Source organism: Astatotilapia calliptera, chromosome 11 (assembly GCF_964374335.1).
Source record: "Astatotilapia calliptera chromosome 11, fAstCal68.1, whole genome shotgun sequence".
NCBI lineage: Eukaryota > Metazoa > Chordata > Actinopteri > Cichliformes > Cichlidae > Astatotilapia > Astatotilapia calliptera.
The window spans coordinates 28,943,490-28,964,676 of NC_137432.1; the positions used below are offsets into that span (position 1 = coordinate 28,943,490).

General features: G+C 40.6%; 1 protein-coding gene across 3 annotated transcripts in view; it reads right to left on the minus strand.

Moving 5' to 3' along the window:
* The window catches only part of LOC113031368 (mannosyl-oligosaccharide 1,2-alpha-mannosidase IC), a 202,119-nt gene that overhangs the window by 54,124 nt on the left and 126,808 nt on the right, over positions 1-21,187 (minus strand). For all 3 annotated transcript variants that reach the window (XM_026183375.2, XM_026183376.2, XM_080308059.1), the window contains exon 4: positions 20,701-20,781. In XM_026183375.2, coding sequence (XP_026039160.2) covers positions 20,701-20,781 — 81 coding nt within the window. The remainder of the gene's footprint in view (positions 1-20,700; positions 20,782-21,187) is intronic.

Below are 21,187 nucleotides of genomic sequence, written 5' to 3' on the forward strand. Positions count from 1 at the left end.
CATATGGAGCTTTTATAAAGGACAGCAAGTCTTCGAGTTCAAAGCTGCAGGAACTCAAATGCATTTTTTAAACTACCTGCTACCAAATCAGATTTACATTTAGCAGGTAGGAAAATGTGATGGACCTGAGACCACTTGCACAAAAAGGTAGGAAGAATGACTCAAAAGTATATTTCGTATCAACGTTCTATTTTTAACAATGACTGAAATCAGTTCTTTATTCCACACCTGTCAGACAAAGAGGAAAAGCAGTCAGGTAGCTGTAATGAAAGACAAGACAACTGATTTTTCCCTCCTTTCTCCTTCGATGGGGCCCATTTTCGCAGAAGAGTGTGTGTGTGTGTGTGTGTGTGTGTGTGTGTGTGTGTGTGTGTGTGTGTGTGTGTGTGTGTGTTCCTGTCATTGTATTTTATATTGGCTTGTCAGTACGTGCATCAGCCTGCCTAAATCTGGGCTCTCACACACTGAGGTCTCATTCGTTTGTACCTTATTTGTACCCACTAAATGTGACATCTACCACCTGGTTACTGTCACCAGGTGATAAAATACCTTCCTGCAAAGATGGCAGTTGTCCTACTTTCCAGAAAAGACCACTTCTGGCCATTCAGCAGAGTTAATACCTGATCTGCACACCTCTCCATGTGGGAAAAAGCCCAGAGCTGTGGGGGCTTAAGCCTGCATGCATATTAATCAATGTATCAAACTCTTTTCACCCCTGCCTGCTCTGTAATCCTGTTTCTAACCCACTCAGAGTAATGGGTCCACCAGAGAATGTGGATATGACATATTTTTAAAAAGTCACCATTGATCGTTACATTTAAACTACAAGAGAAAGAAGGAAGCCAAATATAACCTGATATCAATGCCACACATGTCCTTAGGTTTGTTAGAAGAAAAAGTGTTCTGTTAATTAAAAGAAAAATAGTGGTTTTAAAAGATTCTTAACAGAAACAAGAACAGCTATTTCCCTTTTTTAACCTGAAAACTACCTTTGAAATATTCGTGTGCAAAGTCCACAACTCCCAGCTGGAGAAGGCAGGTTATACTGGGGAGCTCCCTGTGGAAAAAGACCAAGCTGATCATCCATATGAGGGAAGATTAGACAGACTGAGCAAAGGATAACAAGAGAAGGATTAATGAGGGCGGTGTAAGAATTTACCAAGCATTTCCACATGAGAACCAACTAAATACAGCACACGTCTCAGAGCTGAGCATGATAAGTGTTTGTATTAGCATATGGAGATAACATGCAAAAACAGTTCTTGCAGTTGTATGCACTGCATATGCTATATGTATCAAATAAAAATGATGAGTGTATGGACACAACAGCAACAGCAGCTTCATGAAATGCAACAGCCTAGCAATCATATGATTGTTGGGCTTTTCCTCTATCTATTATTGTACGATGTACTGTACAATATAAAGCGGCTTGAGGCGACCGTTGTTGTGATTTGGCGCTATATAAATAAAACTGAATTGAATTGAATGATACTATTAACATTTGCTGATTTCAGTTTTTCCATATATGAGCACCATATACTTCTCTGATTTATAACAGCAGTAAAAAAAAAAAAACAGCAAATATGTCTGAGTTATAGACTGCTGGATGAACAAAACATGACAAACTGCAAAACATTTTCACTTATTTGACATTTCATTTCTGATTAATCAATCGAAATAATCCTTAGATCCATCTGTAAGAAAATAATCTCAGTCTGCTTTACCCACATTTGACAGTATTTCTTTGCTCTGCAATTCTGTTAATCTGCTGCTTATTTTTTCTAGATTAATCTTCTGGATCTTAAAATGTCAAAAGGGTGAAAAATGCCTTTTGTAAGCCTGAGGCTGATGTGTTCAAATGCTGTTTTGTCATGCCACCCCAACCTTTCGCGGCAGATGGCTGCCCCTCCCTGAGCCTGGTGCTGCTGGAGGTTTCTTCCTGTTAAAAGAGAGTTCTTCCTCTCAACTGTTGCAAAAGTGCTTGCTCATAGGGGGTCATATGATGTTGGGTTTTTCTCTGTATGTATTATTGTAGGGTCTACCTTACAATATAAAGCGTCTTGTGTGGTGCTGTATGAATAAAACTGAATTACTATCAGTCTAAAACAACGACATGCACTTTACTATCACACTGTTAAAGGAAACTCCCGAGCCCTTAATCCCCGAGAAGCTGAAACTGATGTAATTTGGTGATTTTGAAAGAAAGAGTGGCTAACGATTCATTTATAAGTATGAAATAGCTGTAAGTTAAAAATTCAGTCGTTCAGCTGATCAATTTATCGACTACACAACAAGAACGTAAACAACGGCATCGGAAAGTTGCACAATTAGCATCACTCTTAGATGACAAGCTTTATAATTGCAGTGCAGTCGGTTTGCAATTTGAGTGTTTTTTTTTCACACCTGTGTAACAGAGCATGCAGCAGCTTGTGTGAGTATGTGTACCAGTAAATGTGAAACTGCAAATTGCTGTAAAAACACATGTACTCTACCCTTCAAGCATCGACTGGAATTATAAAGCACAGTGTGACCACACAGATATTGTATTTCCTGCATGACTAGGCAGACAAACTACAGTGCAGGCTCAGACATTGGGTTGTGACTGATGTGTGACTTCTTTTCCCCCAAAACCCACCAGTGGCTGTTGCAAAGAAGAGTTGTGAAACACTCAGGATTGATTTTTTTAAGCATGTTTTTTCCTAGGGAGAACTTTTTCTCTCTCTCTCTTTTTTTGCCTTCAAAGCACGGCCTGTGCTTTGCCATAACTAACTGTGTTCTCTGACTTGAATCAGCCCACTCACAGAGATGATGCCTACTGGTGCACACAGACTGATCCTAATACAAGCTGCATGTAAACAGCAGTATCGGTGAGCCACATGTCCACTGATGGTCATGCCTGGCCCAGTCACAGCCTGCATCACGGGACTGTGAGTATTAAAAGCAATCTTCCTCTTCTTTTGGCTGCTCCCTTTAGGGGTTACCACAGCAGAGAATCTGGCTTCATCTCACCCTCTCTCTAGCATTCACTCACCACGATCATGACTATTCCTGTTGTCCTCCTGCCTGGCAGCTCAATCATCACCAGTCCTCGTCCAATACACTGTATCCACCATCTCAACCTGAGCTGTCCCTCTGACATACTCATGCAACAGAAAACTTTAATAAATGCCAGTGAGATTCATTAGCTGATAAAAAGGACTGAGTGAACAATATTTCATTTACATATTGAAAGTGGGCTATAATTTATCATTAGCTTCCATCTGTGCATCTTTGAAAAAGCCTCCTATTTTCTGTTTGAGTAGTTCTGCTTATTCAGCTATGAGGGACCATGAACTCAGATTGAAGAGATATTGAAAGGAGGTTATTGGAGGCAGGCCGCCAATTGGGTCTGCCCAGCTTATTTACCATGGTGTGATTTGTAGTGCACTATGTATAATTGTGAATTGCCTGCAGAAGCACAGAAAAGATTGGGAGACCAACTGAGAGACCTGTCATTCAAGCACTGAGACGTATGGAGTTCCACAGCAAAAGGCGTGCTGTGAACACCCTCTTCCACCGGCCCAAGGGGACACTTGTTCCTCAGACGCACAGTGAAGCATATCTACCTCAGGCGGAGTTTGTGGACTGACTCCTGCATCCCAGGGCAATCTAACTTGGTGTGCAGCTAAGAGCCAAACCATTCCTGGAGAATACAAAAGGAAGGGGGAGAAAGAAAGAAGCCATGCATTCAGCTGGCAGAGAAATAGAGTATTGCTACTACCAAGATAAAGAAGATAAAGCTGAGTGCAGGAAAAGGGACAAAAATAAGATAACAACAGAAAAATAAGGAGCCAAAAGTAAAGTTTGATCAAGTTGTGAGTTAATGTTTCAAGGCAACTTAGTAGAAACTCTGTATCATATTATTTATTTTAAAGAGTAAATCATTACTGCACCTCTGAGGAACCGGTGTCTGGACACGTCCTTCTGACTGAAGGCTGAAGGACGTTTCTGCAGCAGCGAGACGTGCCTCCATTACCCACACAGCAAGCAAAAGGACATGTACTGCAGCCATAATGGTACATTTACGTCAGGAGAGGGCTATTTGTTAGTGCGGAAGAGCGAGGCTCAGCAGGCCCAACCATGACGCCCATTCATCCTCCCCAATCATCAGCTCAGAAGGGAGTACTTCAAGTTCTATGCTTGTATACTTACAAAGATGCCCGGCCGGTTAGTCAAGAGTGTTCCACTAAATATGAAGAAAGAGACAGATTATCTCTGCCTGGGATCGAGATAATGCTCGTTTTTTGGTTTTATAATGGGTGTGGATGGGTGTTAATCTATATGCACCTGTGCAGCACATGTGTTAATGTGTGCGGATTGACTCACACAAGCCTATCTCTGGTGAAGATGTTAAGACAATAATTTACCCGAGCTGTTACACAGACATAGAGGTTCCTCGAGGAAAGAAATGAGGATGATAAATAATTGAATTTCCCCAGGCGGTGAATGGGGAGTCTTTTTTTTTTTTCATTATTTATCATCTAATTGATTACTGCTTGTAGGCTTTCTAACTTGTCCCACAATTAATGTGCTGCTTTTTTTATGTCCTTAATTAATGGCCAGCACAGCTTCATGAAAAACACACAGTCAATTACATGTGAAATTGAAAGCCTGTGCCATACTGCAGTGCTGGGGATGGCAAGGAGACATTAATCAGCCAAAATGAAATTCTGTGAGACAGATTTAGTCTTCTGCACCAAATTGGACTATTTTTCAAATTGTTGTCATTCTGCCCCTGTGGCAATATTGCAGCTCAAGTTTTCCTCTTGACCTAAAATACTCTTTGAATCAACTTGGCTGTCAACAATCTCTGCAGTTTTGCTCTGACTTGTTTATTCCAAAAGTGCAACCATCCTGTCCTCTGCTTGGGCTCCTGCTGGTGACACATCGCTGAGGTTTCATGTGTGTGGGACATCATGTTCAATGTGCTGCACCTGCCATATTTGGTGAAGAGCTATTGCTTTGTGTACAAACAAAACATGTACGCACACAAGCGCAAAGATGTGCAAACTCACACTGGCACACGCGTTTTTCTCTCTAGCTCATGTTTAGAGAGGATGCCACCCAAACCAATTCCAAGGGGGGTCTCGGTTTGAAGGAAAAGCATTTATGGCCAACACTGTCTGAATTCAAAATACCTTCTTGGCAGGATGAGCCAGAGCATGTGAAAAACAAATAGTATCAATTCAGATTTCATTGTTTTCCATTTCTTTTTCAGCCTGAGAAAGAATAATAGGCACGTCCCCTGGCAGAACTCAGTTTGGCTACTGGCCTTTTTAAAATTATTTGTATTTTTTTATAAATAAAAATGGATCTACTGGCTTCTGTACATATTGACAGCTCACTTCGAATTTACAAAAATCTGAATGTCAAATGAAAATATGAAGTTAAAGAAATCAACCCTCCCAAAGTCCACGAATCTACAGTTTACTCCTTTAAATTGTCTCCCTTTATTTGACCTTACACTGAAAAAATGTAGTAAATAAAAATGCAGTTTCTGCATGCATCACTAAATCTCTACAGCGACAAATCAGCCACCAGTCTCACCAGGCACAGATCTCCATTTCCAGGACGATATTGATTAGAGTCAAAGCTGCCAGGATCAATAGTTTCACAGTTAAAAGCCAGCTCGTTGACCCCTAAATAATACTGCATAATGGACTGGGGCGGTAATGAAGCCCATCTTGCTTAATTCACATCTTTTGTCTCATCAGAAAGTACAAAGAACAAAGTTAAAACGTCATTTTACATTTCTGTTTGTCTGCCATCATTTAAAGTGCTTTTTGAAAACTTTAAAATTTTGTTGAGATGTCTTCAGTTCCTCCTTAAAGGCACAGATGAGGCTCTTTTTCTGCTTTAATTGCTGATGGACAGAGAGGAGCACTGAAGCCTGTAAAATAAAGCCCCTAGGCAGCTGTGAGCTATGCAAGGACTCAACGAAAAGGCCTGAATACCACAAGGCTGACATCATTAAGAGTAGCCTAATGATCCCCTGGATTTGATTTGTTTGCCCTGTGTCACACTTTAAAAAAAACAACAACATCCAAATTCCATGAGCCTGTGAACAGGGCTTCTGTTGAGGTTTGGGCTCATTTGGACCTTTGCCAAAGCCATCCAAGTCTGAATCCAATTACTCCAGCCAGAATGTTATGTATTGCTAAAAAAAAGACTAATTGCAGAGCTTTTACAGAAAGAAAACTATCCTACTGGCTGATGAAAAAGTGGGGACACATCAGGAAAAGAACCTTATGTTTTTCCTTTCAGCCTAAAAGAAAAAAAAAAGATGTCTTCGTCTTCTTAATCATATAATAATTCAAGCAGTCACAGAAATGTATCCTATAAGCTCAGTCTGGCCGCAGGCCTCGAAAACAAGCTGCTAGCTTATTGTTGACTGACAGATTTATTCAGTGAAAGAGTTATTATTAGCTGACTGTACAGCACCCAAACAAATATTAAATAAGCTGCATGCTCTGTTGCATATAATATTTCAACAAGGTAATGCAAGATATGTGAGCTGCTGGTTATGGAATGTTGTTCTTACCCAGCGTCTCTTAATTCCATAATAAAACTGAAAGGTGTAAGAGTACAGCTGAGCACAGTTATTTTAACTCTGCACAAATGGGATTAGGTGTTTGTACACAGAGCAGAATAGGGGTTTGGGAATAGGGAGCTTTCCTTTCGCGGCTAAGCCTGCGGCGGGGACTACAGAGCACGGCAGGTTACTGTGCGATTATGATGATCCACTTTGATCTGAGGAAATGAAATTTCTTCCAAGACCACTTTTCTGCTCTTCAGCAAGAAGGGGGGCAAACTGCGGTCTGGAGTGTGGAGCCTTCCTGCTGCTGCAGAGTCGGGGCGGTCTGCCTCCCCCCACCGCAGGGAAAAGGGAAACACCACCTGGGTCTGGGTGCAGTTCCCCCCTCCAGGGGCGGGGGCACCTAGACCCGGTTTGTAGAGTACGCTTGGGGAGTGTGATCGTGTGTACAGCGTCTCTTTATGTCTGTCTCCACGTTGGTTGAGTGTGGAGTAAGTGCATATGAGAGCATGAGGGTGGGAATGGATGTTTGTATCTGTGTGTGCCTGTATGTCTGTGTCTATATGTCAGGTTGGGTGTCAGGCGCCACCTCTCTGGGGACATCTCAGGCCCTCCAAGGTTTGGAGGCCTATCTCCCCCTACCACCACTTCCCCTGCCAGTGGTGGACCCCCTCAGACATCGGTGCATTGGTGGTTCTTTGTGTCCGGGGATGGGCGTCCAGGTACACACCGGCTCACTCCTTGGCGGCCGCTTATCGGGGCCTGGAGCCTGGGGCTCGCTCGGGCCACTTCGGAGGTGGGGTGCCCCCGGCCTCTCGGCCTGGGGCTCGGTCACTCAGGCACAGCTGGCTGCCGGCGGAGCTCACGGGCGCGTCACTGCAACTCCCCCTGGCTTCTGCTCCGCGGCTGCTGAGTGAGCCCTCATCTGGGACTCTCCTCAGCTCTTTCTGGGACAGTGGCGCGGCTGCCCCTCTGTTGGTCTTCCTTGGTCTCTTGTGTTCTGGGGGCCTCTGGATGTCTGGAGTTTTGATCTCCTCCACACCTGCTTCACGCCCTGGAGGACGGGGCTGTGGCCCCCCCACACCCTCTAGCAGATTATTACATGAAGGAACCTTTTAAAAAAACAAAAAACAAGCGCGTCCATGCTCACAGGTGTACACACGGGTGATCACACCCACAAACTACACCCTTTTTGGCTCCTACCTCAAAGCACACTGTGTTCTGTTGATCTTATGTGCTGCACAATAATGTTTAACATTTAGTATTTACTGTCATATTCCCATATATCATTGTGATGTTGTTTATTCTATTACTCTTGTTCTCTTCTGCTTGCTTTCTTTTTTCTTTCTCAGCAGGTGATCCAGGTGATTGATATATGCATTTTTTTTTCTCTGCCCGTTCTGTTGGTTTTTGTCTTTTGCCCTTCTCCCCCGTCCCTCTTCTCAGCTGTTTCTCTTTCCCTCTTTCTTTCTCCCCTTCTTTCCCCCAGTCAAGTCTGTCCCGTATTCAGTAAGTGAAAATAAAATAAACAATAAAAGGTGAATCAAATGGACCATTACGGCAAGGCTGGGATGGTCAGTTTGGTAAAGTAAATCCGTTGGGCATCTTTCTTTGCCTTTAGACAACAATTCTGATGGCAAAAGAGCCAAACGGGACAGGCGAAAAAAAAAAAAAAAAAAGGGGGGGCAAACAGATAAAATGCACATGGAGTAGGGCTGGGTATCGTCACTGATTTCTAGAATCGATTCAATTCCGATTCACAAGGTCCCGAATCGATTCGATCCACGATTCGATTTAATTCGATTCGATTCGATTCAATTTAAATCTGGGAAATTTTGACAGTCAGAAATATAATTCAGATCAGTACATTTACATATTTTTGTATCTATAAAAAGGAAGCTGACACTCGCAAGACTTTATCCAAGCTGTGAGCATCACAGCAGATGCCTTTGTGTCAAAGTAGCTGAAGATAAAACACAGAAAAACATGTAGGTGGTTTTCCTGGCCTGGGATTTTATAAAAAATATTCTGCAGTACATCAAAAACGAAAGAAAACCATTAATTAATGAACATTACCTCTGACGTTACAGCGGTTTTATTAGAGACACGGCTAAGCATTTTGCATTTTGAATAATTTTAAAAAGTTTAAATTTGTTCAGTATTGAACAGCAGAAATGAGGTTTTCTTTTCGGAAGAATGTAAAAGGGAAAAAAACAGCGGCCGACAGCGCTGTAAGCAACAGTAGACTTGTGCGTAACAAGCAAGCGAATAATGAAGAAAGGGAAACTGTTCGAGAGAGAGAGAGAGAAAGAGAGAGGGAGAGGGAGAGAGAGAGAGCTGCGCATCGCAATGGAAGCAAAACAGTAAAAGAGTGAATTCATGACGATGTTTATGTGAAGCGTTTGGATCTTCTTTTGCTGCTGGTTCGGTCAATATTGTTTGGAGAGAGATCAAACTAACAGCCTTAGAATCAGCGCATAAAGGGCGTGAACACAAAGCGCGGACCCGGATCAGCGAGCTGTCGGCTTTCACTTTCAGCCCCGACTGTGAGAAAGGCGACATCTAACTGATCCTGATCCGCGGGTCACGCCCTGTGTTTAAGTCTATGTGAAGAATCCCTGTACCTGCTCTCATTTACTGTTTGGTGGTTCTTGAAATTTTGTGAGATGTCACCAGAGATTCTGGCATTTCGGACAAAATAAATTTATATTAAAAAATCGATTCAGGATTTTAATGAATCGATTTTACGTTATCCAAGCCAGAATCGATTTTAATCGATGAATCGATTATAAAAACCCACCCCTAACATGGAGCCACACTGCTCATACACAAGCAGCAGAACTCACACGTATGTGAAGATTACGCAAGCACGCAAGTGCCATTTGTGGCTCATTTGCACTTTACTAATATATTTGCCTGATTTCAGTATTAAAACAATTGCAGTGTCAGAATGATGAAGTACCACACTCTGTGTAAATTGATTATAGAATATTCCTTAATTAGTAAATATTTTCAGAGAGAAATGAGTATGGTATTCAGTGAAATGTTGAGGAAATGTATGACTTTGAAGTTCAATGAAAAGGTCCAAGTCTTTTCTCGAAGGCCTGAAATTTGCTCCAAACTTTACCTATTTCAGGAATAGTGGAATATACTAAACAGGACAGCTAGAATACATACATTTGTTCATCTGGACGTTTCAGAATGCAACGCCCAGATGAACACAGCACTGCGAAAGACTAGCAGACAGACAGACACACAGTCAAGTAGCTGATGTTCACAACACTAAACACTTTCAGGAATTTTGACAGATAATTGAAGCTTTTGTTTCAACAATGTTACATATTAAGCAGTTATCATCAATGTTAACCTGGCCTGTGCAAGCCTTAAAGTTTAACTATTAGCAACTAGCTAAAGTAGTAGCTAGTAGTTTTAGCTGTTAAAAAAAAACCTAACTAGGCAGCAATTTTGACCAGTTCTGCTAGTCTGTAATGTAGGGAGCGATCATTTAACAGGAGAACACAAATGTCAACATCAGTGATACTGGCTCTGCAAAACTGTAACTTGGTAAAGCAGTATAATGAGTTCAATGAAGTAATTAGCATACTAGACGTGAACATGCTACTTATGCTAACATCTTGCTCTTTCTTCAAACCAACAGCAAAAATAGACCCTGTGCACAAGAAAATGCTAATGTAGGGTTGTACATTTCTGGTAGCTTTACTTTGCGGTCAATCGCCACTGCGAAGATATACTCCAAAAATCATGTCCAAAACTCGAAACGGAAAGATCGCGTTAAGTTACAAAGAGCAGAAGGTGCGAACACTCACCACTGTTGTGTCACAAAGAATCTAATGATCAATTTTGACGTTTAAAGAGTTTAGATCGATCAGTTGTTTACATCACTCAACACAAGCAGAACTGCACTACAAAATCAGAAGACACATCGTCCACATTCGGAAACACATCTCTGTATAGTGACTGCTCTTATGATTTTTTTAGTGCAAGTTTGCATGTTTTTTTTTTTTTTTTTTACATCACATTGTGTCCTGTGTCGTGATCGCTGCAGACGATCTCCTCCGTGACGTCTCTCCTGTACAGTACAGAATCGCTGCATCGATCACTAGCAGTGTGACTCTGCGATAAACGAGGGACAGCTGTTTACAGATACTGAGAAATATAACATTTGAATCCCTTTTCTCTTTTGCTCTGAGGCGCGTTGGAAAAACATCGACAAGTTGATGAACATCATTTACAGATATATTGGGTAAATGCCCAAGACATCTATTGAAATGTAAATCGCCGCTTGATTCATTCATTTGTTTTGGACCGTAAACAAGGCGCGAATAGGACACCGGAAACAAAGCTCCCCACAGGAGTTTCCACACAGGAAGTAGCATATGCTAACGTGCACATAGTCTATACCTCTGTCACTAAAGCCAAAAGTAATTCCATTAACAAGTGTTTACAATTTTGAGTGACTGGTGAAGCTTAAGTAAAAGTGACTAAATATATAATACCTTGCCCTAAGAGACACATGAATCCATATACAGTAGCTGTTGAGATATTTTAGACTGGATCCAAGTGCTCACATTGTTAAATATATACCAGAAACAGACTCACCATCCAAATGTTCTGGATTTAAATTTAGTTCATGTAGGTAAGTGCCATGTAGCATGAAAAAGGTAAAAGAAACAATCCACATACTGTATTCTCTTAAACAAAGGGAACCATTAGTCTTTTACATAAGCACCATACATCCACAAAATATATCCACTCCATATGCAATTCCCACACCTGCACTGGATACCCATATATCTGATATTTCAACCACACTTCATCTTCCCATATTTCCTTACCTCTCAGCATAGCTTATGTAAGAGGCAGCCAGTATGATGGGGAGGGGGTGAAAAGACACTGTAACCTTCAACTGGCAAAAGACAACCATGTTTGTCCCTAAAGGATGGCTGAAAAGTGATCCTCTCAATGCATATTTCTGGTAACAAAAAATAAGCACTCTCTGGACTGCTCTGTCTCAAATTTATTCAATTGGATTCCTGCATAGAGTAAATATCTTGGGGGTGGGGGGGTTACCTGGCACATATTTATCTCTGCTACAACCTAACTCTTTGCAATGGTATGCAGGGTCACAGCAGGGAAGCTGATGCAAGTCTTGTTGCTGGCTGTTGCTGTGGGTGATGGCAGAGAACTGAAAGGAGCAGACAGACACAAAGGGCCATGATTGACTGCTTAGGCTCAAACACAGAGAACATTTTCCACAATCAGACTTGAGCAGCATGAATGCTGAACTTTTTTTCCAGATTCAGAGAAAAATTGCTGCTTTGGTGTGTTTGAACATTGTTTTTAAAAGACGTCCAAGCGATACCGGAGCGTGCCAGAACCGTAATACCATCGCGGCTCAGAACGAAGAGAGGGAATAGTACGAGATATCATTTGTGCAACAAAGCAAAAAACAGCTACCCCAAGACAACTACAGTAGGTAACTGATGTGCTTCTATAAAGAATTAATTCAGATCACATCTGTGAATCAGTGGCACACAGTTCAAAGCACATCTTCAATGCACCAGGGTGCAGGTGGGTATGGCCCAGCTTCTGTCATTCGGGAAATATTGTGGCCGGAAGCAAACAGTACAATTGAAGCGTGGTTAGAAATGATGTGAAATAAGGACAAAACATCAGCAGAAGGTATTGTGAGGCCTGGCAGTCATGACTAAGCAAATTACCTCTTTTCTGTTCTTTTAATAGTGCAGTGTTTTATATCACAGCCCTCTGATGTCCCTGAGTGATGCAGAACCACCAGTGACTATCATAAATTATATTAGCTTAAAGGGGAGGTTTGATGTTGTTCTACTGCAAAGTGAAATGTTTAATGTTAGGCACAGGTGCTTATTTAACAGACCTTAAAATCCAAATGAGAAGGAAGCCTGCTTTCAAATAAAAATCTATAGTGGATAAAACTGATAATTCACCAATAACACTGGATGGGGACATGTAACTATATTGCTGCTACTGCTGCCATATTCTATCCTCAGCTACACAATGTTTCACCTTGTAATGGAGTTATGTTAGGTTACAGGAAGCTGTGAAAATGTGCAGACTTTTATAGAAGACACAATAAAATTGTTGAAAGTTGGGAAAATATTGGGATTACAGTTAAATAACGTTTTTGTCTTCAGTCAGGACCATAGTGTTTCTTTAACGGCATAAAAGCAATCTGATCTACTCATACTGAAGCTTCTCTAAACAACAATTAAGTATATTAAGAATATTATTAAAGAATATTAAAAGTAATAATTGAAAAAATGTATTTGTGTTGGTATAAAACACAATTCAACTATTTCCTTACTTTTATACCAAAAATGCAAACATGTGTTGCTGCAAAGTATCCATAACTCGAAAGTTCGAGTTATCTTTCTCGAAATTTCAAGTTTCTTTTCTCAAAATCTGACTTATTAATTCAAAATTTTGACAAAAATAACTCAAAATTTCAAGTTAGCGCTACCAATCAGTGAATTACGTCATTTTCTTGTTACCCGGAAGGATATGGCGCAGAGGAATGCGCACTCAAAACCGGATCGTGAGCTACCAATGGTTAGCAACAAATTGGCACTTTCCAGAGTACGTTTGCTGATAGTAACACCATGTGATTCAGCGAATAACACAAGGATTTCATCATTTGTGAAGCCATGCTGAAAACACTCAGCAATTTGTGCATTCATGACTGGCTGCAATACTGGTAGCTTAGCTGTAGCATTTATAGCTGAGGGCTTCAGCTTCCAGGTAACAAGAAAATGATGTCATTCATGTAGATTACTGATTGGCAGCTCTAACTCAAAATTTCAAGTTATTAACTCAAAATTTTGAGAAAGATAACTCGAAATTTCGAGTTACGGCTACTTTTTTTTGTGGCGGAAATGGGCTTCCATATGAGAGAGTGTTATTGCATACATCTTGCCTCACACAAAAAGTTTGTTGACTATAATTCACATGTTAACATTAGGCAACATTTGTCTGAGCCAAATTGGCCAACATATCAACACCAAACAGTTTAAAAGCTTTTCGGTAATTAGTGTTCATGCAATGGTTGTTATTATGGAGGATAACACTCGATTGCGCCATGGAAAGAGGGCAGCACAAACACAAATACCAGCAATCCTGTTTTACCTCCTACTTCAGGATAGTTAAGCTTATACATTGTTACAAGAAATAACCGATGTGCCCGTCATGTAGACAAAATTACTAATAATGCACCATAACAAGACTGCAAATATTCAAAAGGCTTGAATATTTATCAAAAGTACCAATGTCAAGTTTAAAAATATTTGCCTACCAGAAAAATATCAATTATTTAAAAAAAAGAAATGAAAGAAATCTTAATGTAAGCTGTTTAAATTCAGCTGCATACCCCCAAGCAAATGTCTGGGGAGTCAGAAATTTTCTGGAGGCGCTGTAACAATGAGTTTCAGAGAGGAAGGGAGAGGCGTACACATGCAGCACATCTACAGAAAAAGATCATTTTCATATTTCTTCTGCATGTAAGTTTTGATAGGTTGGTTATGAATATTTATTTGTTGTGCATGATCTTCTCGTGCAGGTGAGAAAAGTTCGAATCACTCAATCTGAGAGACAACTGCACTGCTAATCTACACATTACATGACAGCAAGTTCCCCCAGACAATTAATGATGCTGAGACGGGGATACAAACAGAGAAACATAATTAGACTCTCATCGCTGACAGTATTTACAATTTATTGCATTTTTTCCGAGTGTGATGTGTGTGATATTTATATTGTCTTTATGGCAGTGCTCTCGAGTGATATGACCCAAAAATAAACCAATTTTCAGCGACATAAGTGGGTCACCCAAATTAGAACGACAACAACATGGACAGATGCAAACACCATACCCCTCATCAGCGCATCCAAAAACACATGCCACGAGGACTTTAAATAGAAACCCACAGGCCGAAGACAAACACTAAAGTTTGTGAACCTGAGTAGAGAAAAATCTCAGCCTGAACTGTCACAGTAACTCAGTGTTCAGCTCCAATGTTCCAGAACAGAAAAGGTTAGATTTGCGGCTCTTGCATGTTCTCCAAAAGTTCACAAACAGTTCCTCTGCATTGAAGTTCTTGACTGGTTACAGGCATGAATGTGATTGACCCAGAATAAAAGTAAGACGGGACCAAGATAAGAAAATTTTTTTTTTCCCCCTCAGTGAAAGAAAACCACAGCAGCGTGTTTCAGAAAACATGTCTCGATATCAGTTGCTGTGTACCGATTGCAGAAAGTTTATTTTTAAAATAAATACCACGACGTTCATTTGTTGGCTTGATGAGATTTGGCTGCATTAAAAGGGATTCATAATGTGGCTGCGACCAATGATTGTAATTTCAGACTCCTAATTTTTAGCTCACTACAACAACAATATATATATATAAACTGTAATATTATGTCACTTTAAAACTGTTTTACGTGCTTGTTCTTAATCTTCCCTATTTCCCCCCTTTAATATTTGAATCTCTTCCATATTGATCTGTATTTCTTTACCTACCATTCTGTATCTGTTATGTACTAAACATAAACAGGACATTTATAATTCGCCTCCCTCAGATGAATGAGACACACTACTGTTGTAGCACAGAGAGGCTGGCAGCTGTCTGTCACTACATGCAACAGAGTTCTGCTTCGTTTAACAACATGAGAACTGCAGCTGGAAACTCCGTGAGATGGAGAAAAAACTAAGATGGACTGTCATTGGCCAAATGACAGAGTTTGGATTGATTTTTTGGCAGCATTAGATTTACATCCATTGTTTAGACCAGCGGTCCCCAAGAGTCGTTTGGTACCAGGCCGCGAGAGTTGAGACTCGGGAGCGAAATGTATGGTTTTTAGGAGTTTTATTGTTTTGTTTTTTTTAAATCATTAACTCTGTTTCTCTGGGTCTTTGTTTGCAATGTTTGGAATCTCCTCAAAGCCATCCCAAAGATGATCACTTTATTCTCTTCAAACACTGAGAAGGATTCAATCTCTTCTGTCCCCCATGAATATAACTGATAACATTACACTCCTTCATACAAACACACTTCTTTCCTTGCGACCTCTCCTGAGCACCCTTGCTCCATTTCCTCGTTTCCTTTTGCTGATGACCACATGAGCACGCGTCTTTCTTCACTGCTGGCTCGCTCTCTGTTTCAGCTCAGCCCTGCGGGCAATTTTCACACAAGGCTGATTGAATTCATTCCTATTCCCCTCCACTTTTTCTCCTTTCACTGTTCTGTGCTCTTGATAAGGAAAAGGGATGAAGCAACAAAGTCTCATCACCACACACACACACTGCATATAAATGGACACTGACAAATGAAACCCACTGCACAGAGATGGCTGGAAGAAGGCATGCAGCATGAATCCAAGCAGTGGTGAAATTCAGGCCGAGCTGACATTCAAAAACATGCATACTTATATAGGTGTGCTTAGGAAGCGGGGAAATTCAAGGCATGTTTAATGAGCATGTCCAGTATGTGAACCCATGGAGAGATTCCCAGTTTAAGGAAGTTTTTTCAGGATAATGATTTATCAAACACAAAAACATCTGTTATATTTAGAGTCTATTTAAAAAACTATTGTAGTGAACCAAGCACATTTTAAATACAGGCTGAAGACTGTTTATGGTTGTGGTAGCAAAAGTTGTGATTGTATCAGGACAACACACATTGAAAGTTACAGTCAGAAAAAAGATTAGCTTTTGGTGCACAAAGTCCACCATCGGGCAATAATGTTTCCTGATAGCTGCTGGAGTAGTTGCCACTGCTCTCAGAGCCATGTGGACTGCCAGAAGTGTGTGTTGGTGAATGATGAAAGAGTGGGGCAGTAGCAGCCAGACCCGATTGAACAAGACATTTAACGTGAAAACTGCTTCCATAAAAAAGACCAACCACAAGCCTTCTGGGGCTCCAAGAAAACACACACACATAAACAATGCATTCCACTAGGTCAAAACAACAGGAGGTTATTAATGGTCAGGTGTTTCTCCAGCTCTGCTCCAAGCATTTCTCCAGCAAACTGTGTCCCGCAAGGAGCCATAATCATCACGCAGTTCCTGGCAATCATTTACAGCAGCACCAGCGGCCGAATGTCCTCTGGTCAAACTTGATGCACAATCTCGTAATAGTCCGCAACAGTGTATCTCAACTGATTTAAGTCTCTGCGGCAGTGACAGACCTTCAATCTATTGGTTTTATCATTCGAATGGAACTGCATACTCCTAAGAGAAGCTCCTAATGGGAGAACCAAAGGGTGACTCAGAGGATCAGAGATGGCTATCCATCTTGTTTTCCGGGAACTTTCACAGAGAGCACGCAGCCGAGTCATGTGATGGATAGCGGCACCAGAGTAAAGGGTATTGATACAGTATGTTTGTCAGGAAACGGAGGCCGTGTACTCGATCTCGTAAGAGAGACTGCGTACAGTGAACAGTCAGGCAATCCAAATGTGAAGAAAAGAAAGTAGGAAAAGGATTGGAGTCATTCAAACAAAACAGATTAAGGAAACTCGTGACATAGACTGAGGTTAAAAAGGGAAGATTAAATGACGCAAAGATAGCAGGAAGGTGTCTCTTCTACAGATTTGCTTCACCTAAGCTCCTTAGCAGCCATGTCCTTCTGTGACAAGGTGAGACAAAAGCAAACTTTATGAGGAATACACTCATATTCGAAATGTCATTTTCTGTGCCGTATATAGAACATTTCCATGGACCAGTGGATAAAGCAGAAGAATATTTTCTGCATGGCATTAATGGCAGGCAAATGTGGAATAATGGATTCAACAATATATTCTGCTCCAGTAATGTATTCATATTTCACTCATCCAGCAGAGCTGGACAATTTTATGCTGCTCTCCCCTCAGCTCGCTTGGCCTGCAAATCAATGTCCATTAAAGCGACAGAGTGTTCATATGTCACTGGATCCTTTCACATTAATTCTGCTGCCACGAAGATTTCCGCCTTTTCCACTGCACGAAAAACACTACAACTGCAGTGTATGTCATGTGCGTGCTCTCCAGGGCTGCTACAGGCAGATGCTCATTATGACAACACCTTTACCTCCAGTGATTTCACACTGTACTGATAATGAATCGGCCCATTTGTGCAGCGTGGCTGTCGCAGGCTATTTTTAAACCTTTATTTATTCAACCAAGGCTTACAGAGCATTCATACGTTTTTTTTTCTGACATGGCCGAGCTTCACACTCGTGCAGTTTCACAGCTTCACACCTGGATGCTGTCCATCGTAACCTCGGGCCTTTATACAGAGCCACTGAACAGCTTCACTGGAGCGACTGGAGCTTTTACAAGGACACAGCTCTTGTACTTTTTCAGCAATGGGAAAAAATTTCCATTCAACTTTGCCTTCTAAATTTAATCAAATTGCTCAGGCTTGGCTCTTTAACCTCTAAGCAACACTTCAATACTACAATGACAAAGCAAAAAAAGCACATTCTTAGAGGCTGATTAAATTTAAAATTCAGGTTAAATCCCCCCGAGAATCCAGTGAAACATTGAAAAGCTAAAGAAAAGCCTCCAGAAGTTCCAATTTATTTATATCTAATTATAATTATCATTTAATATGAGTTGATGGCTTGCAGTGTTTCTGTGATGTAGTTAACAGGTTACCGGAAAGCCACACAAACCATTTCAAAGCTTTTGTTTGCACATGTTATAGGTATTATATTAAAAATACACAGAAACTGAAAAAACAGTTTAATATTATCATTTAGGAAGGATTTACTGGACATCAGCATCTAGCCTCGGGAGCTACAGCAGTGTGCAGTTTATAAGCCTGAACCTGGCACTGCAATATTGCCTTACAATCAAGAAACGCATCATGTAGGGCAAGTACGATGCACTGGGAGATAACAGGAGGTGCATTTCTGCTTCTTTAGTAAAGAGTAACTGGCTCTCCACTAGAGATGGACCGATCCGATATTACGTATCGGTATCGGTCCGATACTGACCTAAATTACTGGATTGGATATCGGAGAAAAATAAAAAATGTAATCCGATCCATTAAATATCACGAAAGCACCTCACAAAACTTGCAACACGCCGTAACTCACCTCAGAACGTTAGCACGTCGGAGCAGTATGCATCATGTGATAGAGCGGCTGTGGCATGCGGGACCTGTCGGTGGTCTGGATAGCATGTGGAGCTTCGCTAGCAACCCGGCATTTCATCTCTGACAAAGTTATTCCCGAGAGAAGTAAAGCAAGTGTGTAAGTCCATCTCTGAATGTTTGTAAAGCATTCCTGCGTTAAGCTTAACTAGCGACTGCCTCTCGCTCTCCGGCTGCTACTTCAATCATGAAACTGCTAATGATCAGCTGATCGGCTTTTCTGTCGCGAGTCCGTGTCTCTTGTTTGTTTTTGGCCCACTTTGCACCAGAAAGAGGAAACCAGCGGCTGAACAACAGCAGCACGTTTAAGCTTGATCAGCTGTTGTTAGAATTTATTTAATATTACTTTCTACTCCAGGATCTTTTTCTGCGTAGCTGACGCTGGTAACTGTGCAGGGGCGCATCTAGCAAAGTTTAGCCAGGGGGGCCGATAGGGCATTAACAGGGAAAAGGGGGCACAAAGACATACTTTTCTTTCTTATTCTCATTTAAAATGTCTAGCTTTTAATTATTTAATATTTATCTGAATCTTACACCCAAAGTTTTAATCTGATGTAAAATGTATAGAAGTCCATTATTGTATATAGTAACTGTTAAGTCTAATATACCCTAGTAAGCTATAGTGCTTTTTCCTTTGGGAAGGTACCATCTGTGCAGTCTGCAATTTTGTTGAAGAAAGATGTTGAATCTATTTAATATTTCTTGAAAAATAATTGATTTCTGTGCATTTTTTTTTTCACACTGCATCAAATTAAGGTTGATTACGTCGATTAAGCATCATGAGGTGGAGCGTGAGGGGTGGTTCCCTATTTTTTATTTATTTATTTTTGTTGTTGCTGGGAGTTGGAACCCTATTAGTTAGGTTGCTTAATATTTACGCTAAGTACTCTTTAAAATACCAGAATAGGGAGGATGGTGCAGGTTTGAGTTTATTAGATTGATCAGTATTGCTGAACTATGAAATATTTTTTTTGCATACAGGTATAACAGAATAGCTTTAGTGTAGTTGTTGTTTTAAACTTGAGTATGAACTTATACAAAATGCAGCAAGATATTTAAAAAACAGTTTTGTTGATTAAAAAACACTATATCGGATTCATATCGGTATCGGCAGATATCCAAATTTATGATATCGGTATCGGTATCGGACATAAAAAAGTGGTATCGTGCCATCTCTACTCTCCACACTTTCAGCATCTGTGACCGGCAGATTAGTCAGTCTAGTAAATTCACAGATGAATTTGACATGAAGCCTTCATTAAAACTCACATTACCGTAATATGATACTAATTAATTTTATGCTCAATGCAGCTTACATGCCATACATTTTACATCTGCTACTTCTTCAAACCCTCATTCTCATATGCAAGTGAGGTTGCTTTACATTTTTTTGTGTCTATAGCTCAGAAATATCTACATGTCTACAAACTAAACAGCTCCAGTTCAAAATGAATTTGAATGTGATCGTTTAAAGCTGGAAATGACTAAATGTGATGCATTTTTTTTAAAAGATCTCATTTTTTAGAATTTGATGAAAGATTATTCGGTTGTCAAAATAAGGCCTTGATTACCATGAGGTGCAGACAAGTTGGACATGTGCTGACATCCAGTGAAAAATATGTATAAACCAATTAGGTCCAACATAAAACTGGTGAGGATGAGTACATATTTAAACCCTTACCTATATATCTTACACAGACAGTTTTTTCCCATTCCAAACAACAGAAAAGCCCAAAACATGAAAATGCTGAAATGGCCCAAGATAATTTTATGCTTGCACAGCGGTGACACATAAATACACCTAAACACACTGATGTGCACAAATGCTGTCACCCTCAGTGGCAGCCGGTTCATCATTCAAACTGCAGGCCTGGTGTGAGATAAAGGAAGCAGCAGATCTCACTAGAGTAGAGGGATAACAGACATCTATTAATCTTACCTCCTCCCCTGTCAAGTAGTACGCCGACAGCAACCCGCCGACGTAACGGATGTTCACCTCAAACAGTGATGCCTCGCCGTTCTGTTGAACCAAGAGAGAGAGATCAAATTGTCAAATGTCATATTTAAGTCCTCAGTCGGGGGTAAAGTGGCTGTACGGGGAAAAAAAAAACAAAAAAACAAAAAAACACACTAAAGACACCATGAACTGTTTTTTACTCCACTCATGGTTTTACTTCATTCAATAACTGAGCTATGTGGTAGGTTTATTGCTCTCTGAGATGTCTTTGGAGTAGTGTAGTCAGATGGGAAGATAAATATTTTAATATTTCACACAGCATAAAGTCTCTGGGTCATGTAAATATTTATTATGTTCACGTGTGCAGATCAGCATTTCTTGGTTGTTTAATAGATTTTCAGATTCTTTAATGCATGAAGATGTTTACTGGAGAGTCTGAGGTTTTCCTGAGTGGTGTACTAAGAAGTGA